This window comes from Mus pahari, chromosome 15, assembly GCF_900095145.1.
Source record: "Mus pahari chromosome 15, PAHARI_EIJ_v1.1, whole genome shotgun sequence".
NCBI lineage: Eukaryota > Metazoa > Chordata > Mammalia > Rodentia > Muridae > Mus > Mus pahari.
Window position 1 is genome coordinate 4,269,948 of NC_034604.1, and position 23,049 is coordinate 4,292,996.

General features: G+C 35.4%; 1 protein-coding gene across 8 annotated transcripts in view; it reads left to right on the top strand.

Annotated features, from left to right (window-relative positions):
* Window positions 1-23,049, top strand: part of Wac (WW domain containing adaptor with coiled-coil) — a 53,478-nt gene that overhangs the window by 28,981 nt on the left and 1,448 nt on the right. For 5 of the 8 annotated variants that reach the window (XM_021214366.1, XM_029547269.1, XM_021214365.2 and 2 more), the window contains exons 4-13: window positions 579-685; window positions 3,255-3,370; window positions 3,807-3,919; window positions 8,155-8,463; window positions 13,541-13,786; window positions 15,039-15,161; window positions 15,946-16,094; window positions 17,679-17,797; window positions 18,942-19,128; window positions 19,374-19,501. In XM_021214366.1, coding sequence (XP_021070025.1) covers window positions 579-685; window positions 3,255-3,370; window positions 3,807-3,919; window positions 8,155-8,463; window positions 13,541-13,786; window positions 15,039-15,161; window positions 15,946-16,094; window positions 17,679-17,797; window positions 18,942-19,128; window positions 19,374-19,501 — 1,597 coding nt within the window. The remainder of the gene's footprint in view (window positions 1-578; window positions 686-3,254; window positions 3,371-3,806; window positions 3,920-8,154; window positions 8,464-13,540; window positions 13,787-15,038; window positions 15,162-15,945; window positions 16,095-17,678; window positions 17,798-18,941; window positions 19,129-19,373; window positions 19,502-23,049) is intronic. The other 3 variants (XM_029547268.1, XM_021214368.2, XM_029547266.1) reach the window with 2 other exon arrangements.

Genomic DNA, 23,049 nt, shown 5'->3' on the forward strand with positions numbered 1-23,049 from the left:
GAACTCTCTCTGTAGACCAGGCTGGCCTCGAACTCAGAAATCCGCCTGCCTCTGCCTCCCAAGTGCTGGGATTAAAGGCGTGCGCCACCACGCCTGGCTATATACTCCTTTCATTTTTCCTTTAAAACAGTCTGACAAAATGATTCCTTTTCTTTGTTTTTGTTTTGCAAAAAACTCCTCTTAATTAGTCCTGGCTGTTGGCTCTCTTAGAGCTCACTTATGTACATAAGAGTACCTTCAGACTTAGAGTGATCACAGTGCTTCTGCGCAGAGAGTTTTGGAATTAAAGACATACACCATTATGCTTAACTGTGCAGTGTTATTTTTAAACCATGTCTGTCATTTTCAGTAGTATGAGAAGCATGAATTGTGTTCGCTGTTAATATCATATGCTTGTAATTTCAGCTGTCTTGTGCTGAGGCTGTATGAATTCAGAGCCAGTCTGGACTAAGTAGGGATTACATGTTTTTATTTATGTTCATAGGCTATGATACTCAGCCAGTTTTTACAATGGAATGCCTTAAAAAAATAGATGAAATATATATTACAGTGCTTATTCTTTTTTATTTCTATTTAAGGGACCAGTTACTCTCCACAAGAAAATTCACACAACCACAGTGCACTTCATAGTTCAAATTCACATTCTTCTAATCCAAGCAATAATCCAAGCAAAACTTCAGATGCAGTAAGTATTAAAATGATGCTGGGCTGTCAAGATTAAAATGCATACTGTGAATATTCTTAGATGTTGTCTTTTAATTTTTAAAATATTTCAATGGGTGTGGAGCTTAATGTATTTATTTTCCTATGTTATATATGAAGTACAAATAATACCATTCCTCATGTTGTTTAAGGTTTAATTTATTTTAGATTTACATAAGTTGCTTATTTATAGTCTTTGCTCTGTACTTTGTACTTTATTAGACAGTGAGGACAATATCCTGGTCCTCATAGGCATGAAAGAAAAAATCATACATAATTTTAAATACTTAGGCAGGCTTAGATTAATTGAAATAACTGGATACTTTTTAGTGTTGGGTTCAATTGAGAGTTTTTTTCTCTATTCACTTAGCAAAAAATTACTTTAATCAAATATATGCTAAGGTGTCATAAAACTTAGTTTCGTTCATTTTATTGGAAGTTGACCAGATGGTGGTGACAGAAATGCTATCAATTTATAATGTTGTTAATACTGGGGGGATCCATCTCTTCCAACAAGTTGAGTATAGCTTAGGGAGCTCAAGATACTGTTTACTAGCAAAGAGATAAAACAACACTTAAAAAGACACATGAAATTGATGGGCAGGGTAGCACAGGCCAGCAATGCCAGAACGTTGGATAAATTTGCCATAATTAGCAAGAACTTTGAAGTCAGATGTGAATAATAAAATTGTGTCTTACTAAAGTGAATTTCATATAAGAGCAAATGAAGGATATAATGCATAGCAAACACAGATTTGCAATTTCAAAACTTACCAAAAGTGTTTACAATACAGGAAAGACTAAATAAAAGAGTATCTGGAGCGATGCCTTAGATAGAGGTTAAGAGTACTGGCTGCTCTCACAGAGCACCTAGGTTCAGGTCCCAACAGTTTACACACTGTAACTGATGCTACCTTTTAGGTCTCTGGGCACCTGCTGTGCACATAGTATGTACATGCAGACAAAACATAAAATATGAGTCTTAAAATATTCTTTAAGAACTTCAAATCAATTTCAGTCCGTTTTACCTAGGTGGTTGTCTTGTTTTAGTCGTCATTGGAAGACGGGTCTTAGCATTGTGTGCGTGGGTTTTTTTATCTTCCTCTGGTCAAGTAGCATAGTTGTATAGAACATTGGGATAGATAGTCAAATATTATAAAATTCTAATATGTAATTTTAGATAATGTGCCAGGTCAAGTTAGGAAATAAATCATGCTACTTATTTTAAAACCACAAGTTAAATACATGCATATGTAGACTTTAAACAAGGGCTCTTCTGACTTTGCTCCTTTAGGGAAAAAAAGGGTCTGGAAAGATGATTTAGTTGTTTAAGACCAGAATCAGAACCAAAGTGATAGAAAACAAATGGACTCCTACTTAGGAACAACACCATGCTAGAGGGCTGGAGAGAAGGCATTGGCTATATACCCTGAAGGTCTGAGTTACAAACTTTAACTGATGCTACCTACTATAATCCCTACTGAAAAGGAACTGAATCCACAGTATGCTACACCTTCACCATGGCATTCCTGCCTCCAGCCCTCATGCACAGGCTTTTGTGTGTGCACATGGGTAACAAACAAATCCTCCCCCCCACCTTACCCCCATATCCTATGCTGATTTTGTGTGGCTGCCATTCATTGCACATTGGTATTTTTTAAATTACACCATTACTCAATGGTGTATCATTAACTCCTTACTAGAAATGGGTTGAGATGATAGTTTACTGATTTCTGATTGTGAAAGTGTCTTGCATTTCATAAAATAAGATAATCCCATTTGAACAAGCTGAGATTTGATACTAGTGGTGTAGACCCTGCATTCCGTGGCTGTGCGTGTTGGGTGGGTGGATGGGCTTGTTGTGAAGCCAGTGAGGGTTACATGTTAGGTAACTTTGGAGCTAGCTTAAATATAAGCTGACAGTTTGCCGAATATTCCTTGAAGCACACTGGTTGTTTAGCCGCTGGTATGTACCTGCCTGTCCTTTGATGATTCGCCTTGAGTCTCAGTCTGTTTCTCTGATCAGTCTCCAGTCACACATGACTCCTTGGCTAGTGTCAGCCTCCTCTGAACACAGTTTTAAAGGAGAAGAGCTAAAATCAAAGTACTAGGAAAGTTCCAGATACCATAGGGTTGTTTAAACAGGTCCTTATTTTTAACCAGCCTTTTTTGTCTTAGACACCAATTCCATGGAACCATCAATGAGTCATAAATTCATCATGACTTTACAGGCCTATCAAATATCTGTGTGTAAGACCAGCTGAGCAGTTTAAAAGAGCAGTGTTAGTTTCAGAATTATACTGCTATCTTGTGTTTTCCATTGTTTTCTAAGTTCAAGTTGTTAATTCCATCCATGTTCTTCATATGCTTAATACAGTCTATATACATTATACTATACTATATAATATAATCTTTCACAGATATTCTTAATGAATAAAGGTTTTAATAGATTCTGTTCATATATTTGTGTTTGGTATGAAAATTATTAGAATTTTTAATACTTCATGTCAAATGCTTAAATAGCAGACTAATTTTTAAAATGTATTTTTAAGCCTTACGATTCTGCAGATGATTGGTCTGAGCACATTAGCTCATCTGGAAAAAAATACTACTACAATTGTCGCACAGAAGTTTCACAGTGGGAGAAACCAAAAGAGTGGCTTGAAAGGTATTTGCTTTTAACTTAGTAAGTAATACTCCTTACTTACTTCTGCAGGTGGGCATTCTGTGGCATTAAGTAGCTTTAGCTTTTGTACAATAAACCCCTTTATTTTTCAGTTTTAGTCATGATCCTATTTCGGTATCTTCCCTTCTTTTAAAAGTATTTCTTGGACATAAGAGCAACCATTTAGTAGCCTGGGAACACACAGTCAACTGTGGAATTTGTAGGGTGAATAGCTGACAGTTTTCCCTTCAATGAGAACCATTCTTAGTAGTCTGTTTGCTGTATCCCATCTTCCAGACCAGCTTCAGTTGTAAACTATGTTTCTTTTTATTCAATGTACAGTCTTGTGGAACATTTGACAAGAAAAGTTAGTACAGAGACTCAAGTACTTAATGTCATTTTTACTCAAAATGATGTTTTTTTAATCTTTTATTTCTAGAGAACAGAGACAAAAAGAAGCAAATAAGTTGGCAGTTAATAGTTTCCCAAAAGACAGGGATTACAGAAGAGAGGTGATGCAAGCAACAGCCACTAGTGGGTTCACCAGTGGAAGTAAGTGTTTTCTTCCCCTCCCCTCCCCTCCTCTCCCTTTCCCTCCCCTCCTCTCCCCCTCCCTTCCTTTTCCATCCCCTCCCCTCCTCCCTCCCTTCCTTTTCCATCCCTTCCCCTACTCTCCTTTCCTCTCCTTTCTTTTTGTTGTCTACCAAACAGTATGTTCTCTTTGTTACTATTGTCTGTTTTAACTATAAGTTCCATGTGCATGTATAAATTGGCATGAAAATATACTTGGTTTCTATTATGCTGAATGGCTTTTCAGTACTCTCAGTTTCCTGGAAAGGGAAATAGGTGCAGGGTGGAAGGAATAGAAGGCTTTGTGATTCTCATTGCTCATACTATAGTATAGACTTGGTAAAGAACAAGATTTACATTTTTAAAAAGATTAGCTTATAGTCTTAATAATAAATAAATAAATAATTGAGCCCTAGCCGCACACATTGGTAACATTCTTGGCAGTTTAGGCTGTAGGGTTAGAATAAATAGCTGACAGCTTTCCCCTTTAGTGAGAAACATTCTTAGTCTGTTGTCTGTATCATACTGTGCACTACTGTCAATTTGGTTATCAATGAGAAGCAATCAGTATGCAGATGGTCCCCTAAAATGGATGTTGTTTGTAAATGGATGTCTCACAATGATGTGAGAGTGTATGTAAACTCTCTGTTTTTTTTATTTTCATGATAATACTAGAAAATCACATCAGGTAGTAATTCTTTAGTACAAAATAAATTTCATGATATTTTCCCTGACTTTGTACTGAGTTCACATCATGTAGGTTAGGTTATACCCCCCTGTCCCCTCCTCCAGTAGCGTACATCTGGTGTGTTTTCAGCATGTCTCTGGCTTACAGTTGAGATCTAAATCTGTATTTAGTGTTAATTCCACTGTGTTTAGAGATTTGTATAAAGCTGGGTACTGAGGCTTTGTAGAAGCATTTAAATCTTGTAGAAACTATTTTTCAACCCTTGTTTAAGGGATTCTTGATCTGTATGACAAACTGAGTTTAAATATTTTATTTAGATTTACCCATTTATATGGGTAATTGATTCTTAATAAGGGGTATTGATTCTTTAATGGCAAATTTAGTGTGAACTTGTGACATAGCAACATTAAATCTTCAAATAATGAGTAAATTATTCTTGATTTTTAGTGACTCATTTGTTAAGTATTAGGGAATTATAGAACATTATATTTTAAGGCATAAAATGTGGAGGTTTAATCCTGTGTTGCCCTTTGCCTCAGGTAACTAGCTGACTTTGACCAAACAAAAAGAAGCCAAGGTTTTTATTTTGAAGTAATTAAATAGCATATAGTTCATTGTTGCTAGTGCAGTTGGTGGGCAAGGAACATGGACAAGTGACATGTGTGCATGAAAAGAAACAAGGAAAGCTGTTGTGCTTGTGAACTAGATCCTAGAATTAAGACAGTGCTGAATTGAACCACGTGGTTGCCACTAGGCTTAAGCTAGGAGTTCCCAAAGAGGGAAGTCTGTGACTCCTTGGTTTCCAGGAATATTGGGTGACTTTCATTAATTTCATAATCTTGATTTAAATCTCCTCCTTAACTTGAGTTCATATATGTACAAATAATGAGTCCATAGGTCTGTAGCTGGATTCAGGGTTGTATATATTTATTTGTTTTATAACTTTTTTAAAAGAAGTTTTTCTATACTAACTACCTTTTAAAGTCATTTTTCTCTAAGGTTAAGAGTTTATAAAGGTAGACACTAAGAGACCTAATTATGTATAAGAGATGAGGAAATTTTTGAATGTTTTTATATGTTGGCATATATTCAAAGTGTAAATATTTATTATCTTAAAAGTTAGAAAAGCCTAATGTGGTTATGTACTCCATTAATTACTGTATTAGGGAGGCAAACATAGGCGGATCTATATAAAAGTTAGAATGTTCAGCTTTTAATCTCATACCCAGGAATATTTCAGTGTACATGTTCTGTTTACTATATATGTGTGCATAGAAATCAGACCTGTTTAGAACCAAAAATGAGATTATTTATTGTTCTAGCCTACTTGTTCAGTAGTATTTCTGGGATCTGTTTTTATTTTGATTCTACATCTGTTAAGTTATTTTCTGCACCATTCTGCTTCATTATACCATCCATAAGTAGTCTGCTGTCTTGAGTATTGGGTGGATTTTTCAGCTAGTTTACATATGTGTAATAAAATTAAAATTTTATATGTACAAATGAAGAGCCAGCAGATTTGTGGCTGAAGTGATAGTTACATGTTTATTTTTAATTTTTATGTAATGATTGAAAGATTTTAGTTTTTATGTCAAATTTCTCCACTTAAGTCATATAAAGTGTTGTAGTAATAATCAGTGTCCCATTTAATTATTTGACATTGTCAAAAACTGTGGGGTGTTTATTAGCATTTGGGTAGAATAATGGTTGGAGTGTGTTCCTTTCAAGAAATGAATAGAGTGGGAAGAGTCTTACAAATAAAGAGATAGTAGAAATGTTACCACAATCTGAATCTCAGAAATATATGGATAAATTCTTCTTTTGGTATTTATTAAAGCTGCATCTTGATGATATTTTTCTAGAGTTAATAGTATGATTCTTCTAAACTCAGAGAATCGTCCCCTGGGATTTCTTATAGCACTAGTAACATTTTGAATCAGACCAAATGTTTGCTGGAGAGACTGTCCTGTGTTTTAAATGGTTACTATACCTGCTAAATTAGCTAGTCATACACCTCCCACCATGGCCTTGAAAAGAGTGGGGAGCAGTGGTGCACATAGAGGTACTTCTGTAAATTCCTTCTGCCTAGGAATCAGGGGCAGCTCCATCTTCCCCAGTTCCTATAATCTATTGTCCTTTTGAATTAACAGGTATTTGAAGTATCATTTTATGTCATCCTCTGAACACTTTGACCTTTACATGTTTTGCTTTAACTATATATAACTAAAGGAGAATTTTCTAAGTTAATGAAATAAAAATTGTAGGTAATTAAGCGGTGTTGTGTTGTTAGGCATGATGTTATTCCTGATGTTTTAGGTAGAGTAGAATCGTCTTTGGATCAAGAAACTAGAGCTAGGTCCATACAAGATGAAACTGTGTGTGTATCTCTACAGGGTCCTGGGTACCACTGTCACAGTCAGATCTACTTTCAATATTGGTTCAGTGTGTAACATGCTGCCTTATATTAGACAATTAGAGAGTTTCTGTAGCTACAACTGAGGGCTTTTTGGTGGTGAGCCACTGTTTTAAATTAAAGGTACTATTGTAGTTACATAGTGGCAAGGTGTAAACTGACTCATAGAAGTGTCTGCTCTTTGAACCTTCTTTATCTTAAAGTCAGAAGAGCTTTGGATTGGGAAAGACATGCATATTCACTGGTGGACAGTCTTTGCAAAACTGTCATGATCAAAGGGCACATCCTTTTAGTCTTTTAATCTTATGGTGTTTCTTTTCTTGGATATTACTTTGGAATATTAGAGTTTTTTTTTTTTTTTTTTTTAAACAAATGACATTTGTCCACATAGTTGCTTAAAAATTTCCTCCTTTTGTATTACTTTGTAGAAACAAAGTACCAATGTTTAAACTGTTGGCAGAGTTTTAGCTATTTCCTATACCTCCTTTTTGAGCTTAAATGCTAGTGTTTATTGCCAGTCATTCTGTCAATAAGCACGTTTTTGGTTTTTTTTTTTTTTCTGATTATGCCTGCATACATCTCTTCAGAATAACATGTGAAATATGATTATGTTACTCTTGTCAGCATTATTTAAAATTTTGTATTGGTTTTGTTTGTGGTGCACAATTCAGTATATGTTAAACTATCATGTATCATTGAGAGATCTACAATAAAACACTTTAGAGCCCACATTAGCCACCTGCTTAGGTATTCAAAAGTCTGGAAGTAATAAAGCCAGTGGTCCTTTGTAATTGAACTACTGGATAATTATTTGACCCTGTGATTGATATTTTAAAAGAAACAAGAAAATGTTTGCCTTTTTATTTTTAGTAAAATGTTAGACTAGAATCTGAGTATAGATTAATATCTATAGTTGGTAAACTCTTGCTGTATTGCTCTTTCTATACCAGTGTTAAAGTTGCTGCTACTATCTGGGCTTGCAGTTTTGTGGGAAGGAAAATAAGTTCAGGTGTATTGTTCAGTTAGCTGATGTTCATGACGTAGGATTCTAACAGCATTTGTTTTTCTTCCCCCTTCTGTCATTCCAACATCTCTTTTGGGAACTGTGAACTACAGTGGAAGACAAGCATTCCAGCGATGCCAGTAGTTTGCTCCCACAGAATATTTTGTCTCAAACAAGCAGACACAATGACAAAGACTACAGACTGCCAAGAGCAGAGACTCACAGTAGCTCTACGCCAGTACAGCACCCCATCAAACCAGTGGTTCATCCAACCGCTACCCCAAGCACTGTTCCTTCTAGTCCATTTACGCTTCAGTCTGATCACCAGCCAAAGAAATCATTTGATGCTAATGGAGCATCTACTTTATCCAAACTGCCTACACCCACAGCTTCTCTCCCTGCACAGAAAACAGAGAGAAAAGGTATGCTCTAATTGCTCCAGCTGCATGCTGAACTCTGGTTGTAACATAGTCTGTCCTTTGGCTCAGATAAGACTCTAACTCTAAATTCTTTTTCAGAGTGTTATTAGGTAGGCTTAGGTCTAAAATTAGTAGTTTAGGTTTTTCTTTTAATTTATAATTCTCAGAACTCAACAATTTTTTGTTTTATGTTTTCCTTCTCGCTTGTTTTGCCTTGACAACGAAACCAAGTATTTATTTATTTAGTTTGTTAATTGTTTTAAATAACATGTTAAATTTAGATGGCACAATGCATTCCCGTTTACTTAAATTTATTTCTCAATTTTTGTGGATATTATCTTCGTAGTTCGGGAATTTCTGGCCTCTGCTTGTGTATTAGGCAGACACTAAAGTGTGAGACAGAAAATAAAAGGAATCGCGCTTCACTTCTAATTAGACCTCAGATCTGAGAACTGGAAGTAAGCATTGCAACACAACTTTCCTTCTTACACCATATTTCCTTCATACCTTAGCATGCTCAAAAAGTTACGTTGTGGCAACAGCTGCTTGGGGTGGTAGACAACATACATAGCATGAAGAGTCCTCATGTATAAGGCCTTCATAATTTAACCTGAAAACAATCCCAATTACATATATATTAGAGTTGCTGCTTCACATAAGGTTAATCTGTTGGTCTGTGGTAGTGTGCCATATTAAATGATGTATGAGCAGGGTCTTTGGTCGTGTGTCTTAGGGGATGCTCTGTCCCAGGGTCTTGACAAACCGTAAGACATTTGTGATTTGTTACATGGTGGAGCAGGGCGCCTGGTAATATGTTTTGAGTCGGAAAAATGCCTTCATTGGCCATGGTTTTAAAATGTACTTATATAATAAGAGGAGTATATGTGTTGTTCATGTAATTAAAGGATCTCTGAATAGGTGTAGATCTATTTAATGTTGCCATATCATTTAAGAGAGAGCCATTTATGTGTATCTCAGGACAGAAATGTAGGGAAAAGTGAACCTCATCAGTTTTGCAGGAAATTATGTTGATGTGAGGGTGAAACAAAGGGTCAGCTTGTCGTGTGTGTGTGTTTGTGTGTGTGTGTGTGTGCGCACGCACATTGGTGAGATTGAACATTTCTTAGTTATCGTTTCTTAACATACAAACAGGAAGTGATAGATATACCAGAAACACATTTTTTTTTTTTAATCAAGTAGCACACAATGACCTTTCTTAATTGCTCGCATGTCCCTTCTAGTTGTAAAGTCCTTTCTAGAGTTGTGAAACCACAAAACAAGCAATATACAAGCCCATGTTAAGAGTTCACTGGACTTAAATTAGCAAGTTTTTCATCTAGTAAGTAAAGGTATGATGTGTTTTATGTTGTTTTTGCTAACACAAAGCAACTTAAAAGCAGACCTGTTCATAGTGAGCTCTTATCACAACTAAGTCTGATAGCTAACAATCTGGTTCAGAAATGGAGTAGTCATTCATTGATATGCTGGGTGAATCGGGTACTTAGTGTAAAATTCCTTATTCTGTTTTATGTTATTCCCAAACATGAATGAGATTTACTATGTTTTTAGGCAGTAGTGCCCTTTTGTTGCTGACATAAAAGAATACATTAACTAAAGTGGACCTTCCTAAGTCTTATGCTCTTTGTTTTTAAAATATATTTTAAGGATCCTAAGTATTTTTATAAAACTTGAGAGATTGGTTTAGACAGACATGATTGTTGAATATCTTAGTGTGGCCAAGTAAGTGTTATTTGCAGTTAGTTTATATTTGATCAACTTAAAAATGTTTGCAAAGTTTCAGGAAAAAATGCACACCTTGTACTTGGTGGCATTTGAAAAGTGTAACAGAAACAACTTTGTAAAAAGAATATTAGAAAAAAATTGCTCATAATGGAAGCAAGGAATATACCAAAGTGCTGCTTTACAACTAGGTAAATTTCACTGTGCTAGATGTTTGCTAAGACTGTGACTGATGAACAAGATTAGGAAAAATCAATTAGATTTTTTCAGTTTAATGAAAGTTAAAATTGCAAACTTTCATGTATATATGTGTAGAAAAAAGTGTGTGCATATACATGTCTCTGTTCAAGCGTGCACATACATATGTCTGTACCTGAACTTAACAGCTATTACTGTCACCTTACCATGTTGTATTTCTGTTAATAATATGTTGGTCAAGAAACAAATATTTGTGTTCTGTATGCCGTGCTGTTAGAACACCACAGGAAATAATCAGTAGTGTTATTACCCGAGTCTTAAAGTCTTAGCATATACCAGCAGGGAGTTATTTGTCAGACCAGAAAAGTGTGGATCAGAATTATATTTTGACCAGTGTCTTCTCTGTTGGGTAGCTTGGAATAGCTAGGAGTAGAATGTACTTCTTCCCCCCTCTGGCAAAAGGTGGAAGTACAAGTCCACAATTTATGAGTAAAAAGTATAAAGAAAGGGGGATTGGTGTCTCTGTTTTGGACATATAGTTTAACAAATGGAGCATGCCCTGCTCTGTAGTTCATTACAAATTACATAATTAAGGTGATACTGATAAGCAGTCTTTTAAGAGCTAGCATTCAGAAGCAAACACTGATTTGGATTTTGTAGAATCACTCTCATGTCACTTTAGAATTTACTATGTCACCCAGGCTGCTCGCAGACCCAGCTACATCCGCCCGTCTCCAGAGTATAGAAATGTACACTAACTTATACCCAAATCAGACTAGAGAATTTAAGCAAGATGTCACTTGCCCTAGGAACAACTGATCTTCTGATCACACTGTTCTGTCTCACAAAACTATATACATATATTCTTAGTAAATAATCCTATTAAACTTAGAAGTTAAAGCTTTCCATAGCTTTAAGGCTATTCTCTAGTGATAATTTATACTCCATTCCTCCATTTTATAATCTTTATAGTAATAGTTGCTAATGTCATTTTGCGGTTTGTTATTTGATGGTTTTTATATTTCAAAACTCTTGATTAGACAAAACAGCATCAAAGAAAACTGACATTTTTTTTGTCTTCAAAACCATTACCCTGCCTATTCAGTGGCAATCTAACAATGAAAGGAGAGGGTAATGCCATAAGAATATATAAGTACTGATTTAATAATTTATATAATAAATAAAATAGCACTGTGTCTTTTTGAAGGGATAGGATCTAAAGAAAATTGCAAATTAGAATTTATACAAAAATTTTGAATGAATACAAGTATAAGGTGTAATAGACTTAAAGTTAAACCAAATTTGGTGGCAACATATTTTCCTGAAGAGAAATTGTTATTTCAATAATGTTTCTTTCCTTTGCCTAAAGACCCAAAGCAGCAATGCTTAGAAGGGGTAGTCTTCTAGTCTGTCAGAGTTTGACAAACACTTCAGAACTTCTAAGCTAATAAGTTCCTTAGCTTGTCCATAAAATGTATTTGTAATAGTTTTGGAAACTACGTTAGAAAGATGTTATTCCTAGGTATTTGATCATGCAAGTGATATTGTGAAAAGACTGATACTCAGCAAGCTTGTAGCAATTCTCAGCTCCTTGGGGGCCATGAAAGTTCCTCTTTTAGTTTCTAGAATTAAATACAGGTGTTTATGGTCATGTCAGTTAACAGTGTAATTCTCATTCAGCACTCTTGACTCTCACACTTGGACTCTTGGCTTCATTTGTGCAGCCTTCCTTATCAGTCATAGCATGTATATGATTCTTACAAATGAGTGCCTAGAGAAAGTGATGCTTCAGGACCTGGTGATAGTCTTTTTACGTCAGTGTTAATAGGGTAGGGAAACTGAACATTTTGAATTGTCTAATCTGCTGTTCTCTAAGTGCCCATATTTCTAAAAAACCCTTTACGTGGTTAATATTTTGTGAGTTTAACTAGATATAACAAAAGGGACAGTTACACTTTCCTTTCTTGTTGGTAAGCTTGAGTTATTACAAGTTTTGAGCTAAAATAATAGTGCTTAGTTATTTATGATTGAATGTGTATGTGTGTCTGTGTCACAGTCTCTGTGAAAGACTTCAAGGAAGTTTATTTTAACCCGTTCTAGATGACATGAGTTACATTCAGTGCGAGTTTAGTCTCCTTCAAAATGTTAAGTCTCTTACTCTATATGAATCTAGTATGTTGTTTGGCTTAAATTGTATTAATATGGTAAGTTCATTTTTTCTAAGTTGGCATTTTTCTCTGCTTAATAAAATGTAGCTAGCGGCGTGTGGCAGGGTCTTAATATTGTAGCCCAGCTCTCATAATTTTAAAGATAACACACAGTCACACCAGTTAAATTGGGTTGTTATTACTCTGTATGACTTGCTGGTTGTGTTCTCTTTCATCAGCAGTTGATAAAGTCTTCAGGACTTACATTTCTAGTTTGTCAAATGCAATAAAGATTAAACTATTGGTGCATTGTGTTCAGGGGCATTGAATATACACATAAGAAGAACTTGGAGATTTCCATGCATGGTCATGTATCTTTTATTACCAAGTAACTAGAAAATGGGGTTCTCCTTTATTTTCACTATTTAATTAAAGGGCTTGTTTATAGATATTAATGTTCATTGTAAAATTTTAAATTTTAACCACCATAAAACATATTATGAATCTTCTCATTCATTGTTTTATTTTTATTTATTTATTTTTTTAAAGTTTGTTTTTGTCATGAGTTGTATGGTACCTACCTGATATACCTATCTTTTAAGGTCATTGCTTTACTGTGGTCCTAGGCACTTTGGCCTTTTTATATGACACATAAGTTGTATAGCCTTGTTATCTTCAATTAACTTCCTTGTGTTTATGTTTGGTGTATAACCCAAAAACTGATTTATTTATTTATTTTTTTCCAAATCATACATGAAGATCATTATCAGCTTTTTAAGTTAAGCAACTGGAATCTTTCATGCTCTAACTTCTCACTGATAAGTAGGGCTATAAAATTGTCTGTTATATTATAGACACAAATATTTCCTAAGGTTCAAATATAGTTTGTTAAGTGTAGCACACAGAAGATGTTGCTGTGATATAGTTGGTTCAGTTTCTGATGTTGAAACTTTTTTTTTTTTTTTTTTAATGAGCCTTCTCTTCCTTTCATTTAGAATCTGCTCCAGGAGACAAATCAATATCACATTCTTGCACAACTCCTTCCACATCTTCAGCCTCTGGCCTGAACCCTACATCTGCGCCTCCAACATCTGCTTCAGCAGTACCTGTTTCTCCCGTTCCACAATCAACAATACCTCCATTACTTCAGGACCCAAATCTTTTTAGACAGTTGCTTCCTGCTTTGCAAGCCACGCTACAGCTTAATAATTCTAACGTGGACATATCCAAAATAAATGAAGGTGAATACCCATACTTACAGTTTTTTGAACATTATTACCTGCATTATACAAAGTTATTTATAAAATTCTCAACTCTTAGTTTTCTTTACAAATTTATGTTGGAATTTTCTACTTTAGTATGTCCACCTCCAGTGTGCTTGGTTGTATAATTGAGTTAGTGTTTGTAGACATTTTCAAGTCTGTTCATATGAAGATCTTAGAAATACTGAGAGTTAGCTACTCAGTAAAACTGCTAGTGATTTTTGTTTTAAGTAGTGTTTTAGTGTTTTTGTTTGTTTAATCATATGAATTATATATATATATATATATATATATATATATATATATTATATTTTGTTATTATTTTACTGTTTCTAAAGTATTTGAACCAACACCTCATAGAAGCCTGAGCAAAAATGGATTTGGTTTTAATTTGAAGCCATTACAATTCAAATGTTAAATCTCTATTTATGCATTTTCTCATAATAGAAGATCCTAAGTGGCTTTTATTCATTCAAAAGCCTTCTCAAACTGCTTGGTTTTTTTGTTACTCTCAACTTCAGTGTATTTATTTACAACTGTAGTTCTTTACTTTTTTTCTTTTTTGGCTAAATGTTTTATATAAACAGTCTGAACTTGTATAAATCCATCTGTAAAAAACATTTTTGGGCATCAAAAATACATGGTATTCCTAAATGCCAGCTGTTAATATCTCTTTTTAAAACATGGTGAGTATTGGTGTACAGGGCTTTATTGGTTTGTTAAAAATGGTCATGTGAAACAGCATCCATTTCTTCAATCTTGCTAATAAAGCACCAAGGAATAGCATGCATAGGCTCCTGCTGCTTTTAACGTGTCTTGGCAGCTTTTGAGTTGGGATTATCAACTTACCTTTATTGTTAACCTGTTCTCTTCATCTGACCATTTCAAGGCTTTTTTAAAAAATATGAAATGTATTTATTTGTATGTGCATTTTTGTTTTGCCTGCATTTTTTTTTTTTTTCTATGTGAAGGAGTCAGATCCTGTAGTTACAGCTATTTGGGTGCTCAGCATTGAACCTGGGTTGGGTCCTCTGGAAGAGTGCTCTTAACCACTGTCCCATTTCTCCAGCTCCCATTTCTTTGTGCCCATTGATTTATTGTTTGTGCTAAGCTTTCATTTTAAAAATTTCATGAAACCAGTTTGTATTCTTACTATTGCTACTTGTTAGCTATAAACTTAAGCAATGTAAGATGACTTTCTGTGTTTTGATTGGATTTTGAATGTTTTAAGTTCTTACAGCAGCTGTAACACAAGCTTCCCTGCAGTCTATCATCCACAAGTTTCTTACTGCTGGACCATCTGCTTTCAACATCACCTCGCTGATTTCTCAAGCTGCCCAGCTTTCTACACAAGGTAGTCTTTCTTTCTTTTGGGTTACTTAAAACATTGTCATTCCCTTTTGTTTTGTTTTGAAATTAAGGGAAAGTTTGTTTTTAGTTCCAGAAAATATTTGTTATAATTCTTTGTTTGACTTTCAATATTTGTGTGTTCTCAGGTCTTTTTATTTCCTTCACTGTAGACTTTGGTATCTGACTTTATGTATAATACATCATATATTTTAATCAAAATATAAATAATATTGATAAATTTTATTCAAAGGAAAAAAATCAAACTATAGTATATCTATCCTCAATCTTTTTGAAACATTTTACATACTTGCAATGGAAATTTGCTTTGGATTGTTGTTGGAAGCTTTTTGAGTAGAGGAAGCAGAAATAACTTATGCATTTGTATTAATTGAGTCTCTTCTCAAATGTATGCAAAACTGGAGATGCTACAATATAAGGGTCTCTGTCAGAAGTCCACAAACAAAGCAGACACAGCATACTGAGGAATACAAGGTTAATGATAGAAATTTATAACTCTTTGGCTAGCCTCATAGACAATTTCTATGCTTATGCAGAGAGTAAATATGAACAAAAGATGCTTAGGAGGCTACTGTGTGAGAATAGGTATGGGTTTAGTTTTCCAGTTAGAAAAGAAGCCATCTTGGAAGCTTTGTTCATTCAGTAAGGACATCACATTCTGATAGATTCAACTGGGTGTACTTTGCAGTGTGTGGAGTAACATAGCAAACCTCATTGCATACATGAAATTTTGGGAGTCATTTGAAATTAATTACATCATTCTATTGCAGCCCAGCCATCTAATCAGTCGCCAATGTCTCTGACGTCTGATGCTTCATCCCCAAGATCCTATGTGTCTCCAAGAATAAGCACACCTCAAACTAATACAGTCCCTATGAAACCTTTGATTAGTACTCCACCTGTTTCATCCCAGCCAAAGGTATGTCAATGTACTAATTATGAAATTAACTAATGTTTAGAAATATAGCATTTTTGAAACTATAGGCCCAGGTATAGGCCCGGGAAATGCCCTTTGAGAATAAGGTGGTGGTGGAATGAATGGCAGGAGGCTGAGATGAGGCAGCAAGGGTGAGTTGAATCTCAATTACTTTTGTGTACTTCATCATTTATTCCTTATTCTTTTGGGGATTGTTGACATGCAATTTTTTCTCTCTTGATTTCATTTTAAAGCTGAACCAGCTTCTCTAATAAGAATATGACTTTTAAAATTTTTGCTAGAGAATCACATTCTTTTTGCTTCACCTACTAAAATTTTTATGTAAATTTCATTTTTGTAGTAGTGGGCATGAATGACTATGTTTAGGTAAGGAAAACTTATAAATTCCTACTTAGTACAGAGTTGTGAAATGTAACTGGACTAGAGCTGGATTTTACTAATGTTACATCAACTTTCACCCCTATCATATATCTAAGCATGTCCACTGTTCACTCTGATTTTGTTTTTGTGTTTGTGGATGTTTGTGTGTGGGTGTGTGTTTTAATAGGTTTATGTATGTAGGCTGGTGAGTACATGTGCGGACTTACCTTCAATTGTTTATCAATTTATTTATTAATGCAGTGTCTTTCAGTTGAAGCAAGAGATTATGAATAAGGCTAGTCAGACTAGCCAATTTAATCTGGGAGTTCTGCCTTTGCCTTTTAATTTTTAAAAATTAAGATTCTATCCATGAGTAAGTGAAGTTTAGAGTTTGCATATATTTGGTCTTGTGTTTTGTTGTTGTTCTTAATGATAAAGGTAGGAAATTTCTGAGCTATCTTTTTTTTTTGTTTAGGACATTGATTATGTGTGTTTGTGTGTGTGTGTGTGTGTGTGTGTGTGTGTGTGTGTGTATGTATGTATGTATGTATGTATTCCGATGTCTATTCACCATTTCAGTTATGGGCCTCTTGTTTTATCTGTCTATAGGGTAACTTTTTATGATATCTCAAATAGAATACATTCACTATACATACTTGCAAACATGTTGATACGTGCTTGAAATCAGAGTATCTGTGTACCGGCAATGTGCATTTTTGTAGAAATCATTTAAAAATGCTGTATTAGAAAACTGCTGGCATTAGTAATAGCTTTTATGATTTTTTTTTCTGTAAGGTGTTTTGTAAAAAGAATGATTTAAAATTTAACTTTTGAGGCAGAGACATGGCTAAGTTGTCAAGAGTGATTACTAAACTGAGTTGGGAGTTTTGATCCTAGCGTTTAATTTCCGTGACTTGTAGATACCCAGATCTAGGTCCAAGGGATCTAATACTTATATCACACATACATGGGCAAATGTACACACAAAGCAACATTAATTTGACTTTGTGAAAACTGCTAATTTTACGCTTATAATATAGGTGTTTGGATATATGTATAACTGAAAGTGTTTGTGTCACCAGTATTAATGTAGTGAAGCAAGATTTGAGAACTCTGTTAACCTCTGGAGAATGTTACTCGTATACGAATTTCTTTAATTTTCTCATATGATAAAAAAGCCTGTCTCACCAGATTTTGACATTTTAGGTTAGTACTCCAGTAGTTAAGCAAGGACCAGTGTCACATTCGGCTACACAGCAGCCTGTAACTGCTGACAAGCAGCAGAGTCATGATCCTGTTTCTCCACGAAGTCTTCAGCGCTTAAGGTTAGTTGGTTAGTTGGTGTTCTTATTTATTTTTAATATGGCGTCCTGTGTTGTTTGAGCAATAATGTACCTGATCTTCATCACAGAATAATTTGTTGACAGGTCCATGGATGACTTTGACTGAATAAGTCACACAGGTTACAAATATAGGCTTCTTTAAAATGTAATCAGATGGGAATAAAATGTATGGTACTTACACAAGGAAAGCATATGGTATCATCATTTGCTCTGTAGCCTACTCAGAAGTTTTGGGAGTATTGATGAAGTAAAAGAAAAAAACTCTTCACCTCTGAAATCGATGTTACACATCCCTAAAGTCTTTAAATCTTACCTTATACAGATCACTTTCATATTGTTATGATTGTGTTCTGTGTTCATTTTGAATGATTTTTGTGTATTCTTGCTTTCTGAACAAGTATTTCAGAATTTATATGTTGAAATGGGAAATTCTTATTTTAAATAATGTTTAGAGGATGCAGTGTTACTTAAATATATCTTCAGTGATGAAGATCCTTTCAGAAATTTAGTTTAGGGTAATTACTAAAATCTGTTGAGAGCCAAGTCTGGTGAAGCAGGTAGGAAATCAACTTGGGTGATTGAGGTTTTGGTTTTCACTACCATGTGTCCCCAAGCCCTGGCCCAAACAAAGTATTCAGATTTCAAAGAGAACTAATCTCAGTGTGTTCCTTTTTTGGTCCCATTCTATCAATTGTTCAGAGTCCTCCAGTGACATGCTTTTGTTTTGCCTGATGTTATTTCATAGTCTTGATTCAAGAATATTTTGATACTAAACAGACACATATGTGCTGAAAATTAGGCATTTATAAAATAAAATATTCACATCCGCCTTATTTTTTGTGACTGAAAATTTGACCTTCACTTTGTGTTTGTTTTGAGGTTAACTGTTACTGTTGTTTGAAATTTCAATTTTAAATAAAAACTCTAATGTTCCAAAGGCTGTTGAGTAATACACTATATACTTTGGACCAGCAGTTGTATTTGATAGTGTGTGTGTATATATATAGATATAGATACAGATGTAGATATATTTTAAGAATTTGGATATTTTCAAGAATACATAGTGTTTCTAGGACTTTTCATGCCATCTAGAAGCCCACTATATATTCACTTGCTTGTGTTGCAGTAGCCAGAGAAGTCCCTCACCTGGTCCAAATCATACTTGTAGTAGTAATGCATCAACTGCAACTGTTGTACCACAGAATGCATCTGCTAGACCTGCGTGCTCATTAACACCTACTCTAGCAGCGCACTTCAATGATAATCTCATAAAACATGTTCAAGGGTGGCCTGCAGACCATGCAGAGAAACAGGTATGTCTCTCTCTTGTCATGTTTCTTCTTCTTCCCTCTTTTCTACTTTTTTCCTTCTCCTTTTTTCTTCTGTGTAATGACGGTCTGAAAGTTAGTTTGTAAACATGAAGCTGGCTTGGGATTTAATACCTTAATAATTTCATCTGCTAGAGTACTGGGATTATATAGATGTACTTTTAGTGTAAGTTCTTACATTCTTTTGTATATTTTCATATTTTATGTGAGCTTCAATTTATTAACTGTAGGCATCAAGATTGCGTGAAGAAGCCCATAATATGGGAAGTGTACACATGTCAGAAATATGTACTGAGTTAAAAAATTTGAGATCATTAGTTCGAGTATGTGAAATTCAAGCAACTTTGCGAGAGCAGAGGTAAGTTTTTCACTTTGTATGTGTGTTTGTGTATGTATGTTTTTACATAATATATGTGTGTGTGTTTGTGTGTGTGTGTGTATATATGGTTTTGAATGACCTTTAGGAAGTCAGGTTTGGCCAGCAAACCTGAGAGATCCTCCCGCCTCTTCTCCAATACTGTAATCACAGATACATACCGTCACACCTGGCTTTTTAATATATGTGCTGAGAATACAAAATCAGATTCTTATATTTGCAGTTAGTGCTTTCTTACCAGAAACATTTTTTCTAGCCCCTGAAATGTGTTCTCTTTCTAGAATTAAGTATAGTGCTTTTTCCTTGCCCATTCATTTTAAGATCTTCCACTAGACACGTAGAACTGGTTAATAGGAAACCACTCAATTTAATACCTTCAATGTTACCCACACAGGTGTTAGCTTTTGCAGTTTGGGTTCCAACAGTAAAATTAGCATGATTCTTAATTGCTTGCTAGTCAATTTTCTAGAAACAAAATTCTTTCTGAAGCTTACTGATCCAGTGGGTTTTTTTTTTCTTTTTTCTTTTTTAAAGATTTATTTTATGTATGTGAGTACACTATAGCTATAGCTGTACAGATGGTTGTTAGCCATCATGTGGTTGCTGGGAATTGAATTCAAGACCTGTGCTCTCTCTCCAGCCCAAAGCTTTATTTATTATTATACAGTACACTGTAGCTATCTTCAGACACACCAGAAGAGGGCAGCAGATCTCATTACGTATGGTTGTGAGGCACCATGTAGTTTCTGGGATTTAAACTCAGAACCTTCAGATTAAAAATAACACAAAAGGTCTAGGTGATTTGATATGACAGTTGTTCGATTAGGGTGCCTTTGTGGGCGGTGAGTTTTTAACCCTAAATAAAGAAGGGACAGCTTGTGAGTGAATGCCTTCAGATAAGATAAGCATGTGAACAGAAAGTTTATGGGAAGAACCACATGACTATCCGGGATGTTGAAGTTCGATTTGGATGTGGGAATCTTGTAAGAGTCAAATTATGGTCTTTGTAATCTAATCATATCATGTTCTACCAATATTTTTATAATTTAGTTGGCCTGTGGCATGCCACACTGTCTTGGTTTTTCATTAATTCATAGTCGCTTTATTGGGGTTTTTCTTAAGTCGATGTAACTCTATACTCCTTGGTTTATAACTCTATGATCCACTAGGATATGTTATTTTAAAAATGAGATGTTGCTGGTAGCTAATTAGAAATGCCCCCTCTTGATTTAAGTTTTATATATAGTGTGTGTGATTAAAAATTGGCTGGAGAGATGGCTCAGTGGGTAAGAGCACCCGACTGCTCTCCCGAAGGTCCGGAGTTCAAATCCCAGCAACCACATGGTGGTTCACAACCATCCGTAATGCGATCTTGATGGCCTCTTCTGGAGTGTCTGAAGACAGCTACAGTGTACTTACATATAATAAATAAATAAATCTTTAAAAAACAAAAAATTGGGTCAGTAAAATTTTAGATTACTGTTTATATTCTTAGATCCTTTGAAAATACAGATGATGATGTACTGTCTAGCTAAATGGAGTGTATATGCAATCTTTGCTTTCCTGTGCTTATGATGTTATCTGGTTTTAGATAGCTTAGGTGTATTTGGAATGTGTGTTTTGAGAGCAAACTTCTTAGTGACATCATGTATGTCTATGTGCATCATGATTCAGGGGAAATGTTTATTGTTGTTTCCAACCTATAAATATAAATCGGTTTGTGATTTATTGTTAACTTGGAATCTTGATATTTTTTTTTCTAGTTTTGGTTAATCTAATGATATTTATTACTTTAAACATCAACTGGAATTCTTTCATTGTAGGATTGTTAGGAATTAGCTCTACCACTCAAACAGTATTGTGATTTAATAGCCATTTGTCTTTTTCAGTTGGTTACTATGTCTTAAAACCATTTCCCCCTGGTCTACAGAGTGAGTTCCAGGACAGCCAGGGCTATACAAGAAACGCTGTCTCGAAAAACAAAACAAAACCAAAAACAAACAAACAAACAAAAAAAACATTTCCCTGAGGGCTGGAGAGATGGCTTAGTGTCAAGCACTGGTTGCTCTTCCAGAGGTCCTGAGTTGAATCCCTAGCAACCACATGGTGGCTCACAACCATCTGTAATGGAATCTGATGCCCTCTTCTGGTGTGTCTAAAAACAGGGACAGTGTACACATAAATCGTAAAAAAAACATTTCCCTGGTCAGATAACAAGTCAGTGCATAATTCAGTGTTAGTACAGGCATTGAATACTCTAATCCACATGACAGAATAGATTCTATCAAATTTGTGGCTATCTTGCTGTGGAAGTGGGAACGAAGTTAAAGAACCTGTGTGTGTGTGTGTGTGTGTGTGTGTGTGTGTGTGTGTGTGTGTGTGTGTGTATCAGTTGGTGTTCCACTTTAAAAGTATATATGGGAGAATGATTAAAGATTGATTCCAGGCACTCACCTTCCCAAGAGTTGCACTCCCAGAACTGGTTTTCATTTTGAATTTGTAGTTTAATTGTATGTATTTTTTGTCTACATTGTGACATATTCATTGAATGTCCCACTGAAAGAGCTTAGGATAATTTGTCACACTCAAAATACCTCAACTAGCAATTTTGAAATGATACATTTTGTTTGACATCAGTTTTATGTATCTACATGTACAGTAATTACTTTGTAGTAATTTTGACCTCTTGTTTTAATTCTAATCTTAATATTATAAGTGTTGTGTTTTATTAAAAGGAGAGAAGGAATATGTTTGGTGGGTGTGCAGTCAGGTTTGTGGGAAGGGGGTGCCTCTACGGGCCCATGCTGAGGCATTCCTTTCTCCAAGGGACAGCCTTACTATGCTATAGTATAGAGTTTATTCAGGGAATGGGGAGGGGAGTTGAGAGTACTAGAGCAGAGAAAGGCACGGGGAGAGAGATGAGTAGATGCTGGCCATGAGCACATGAATGTGCATGTGGGGAGAGATGGGGAGGGGAGTGGGCACAGAGAGGGTAAGGGGCAAACGGACAGAGCAAGAAGGCAAGAAAGCAAAGAGTGGAGAGGGGAGCAAGCAGCCCCTTTTATAGTGAGTCAGGCACACCTGGCTATCGCCAGGCAACTGCAGGGCAGAGCCTAGACAAATGTCAATATTCCCCTGTTTTGGTTTAATTACAAGAGGAAAGAATAAGCAAGAGGCAATGGTGGAACAGGAATAGGGTTGTGGTGATCTTTTGCTACATCCTGCTGACTTTGGGACGACTAGTCTCTGGGGAACCTAGGAAAAATGGGTATGGAGATGTTGCTCCAGTTTCCGGAGAGTTGGCCATTTCCTTGCTATTCAGGGTTTGTAGAACCATCTGTATGTAGATAGAAAGGAACAGGTCCAGTAGAAGCATCTGAGTCTGTGAGAGGAGATTGGAGCATTTGGGGTTGCTTCTCCGGAGCCATCCTGGTTGTACTAAACTCCTGGACTTGACAAGATGCTGAAATACACACACACACACACACACACACACACACACACACACACACACACACCATCCTGGTTGT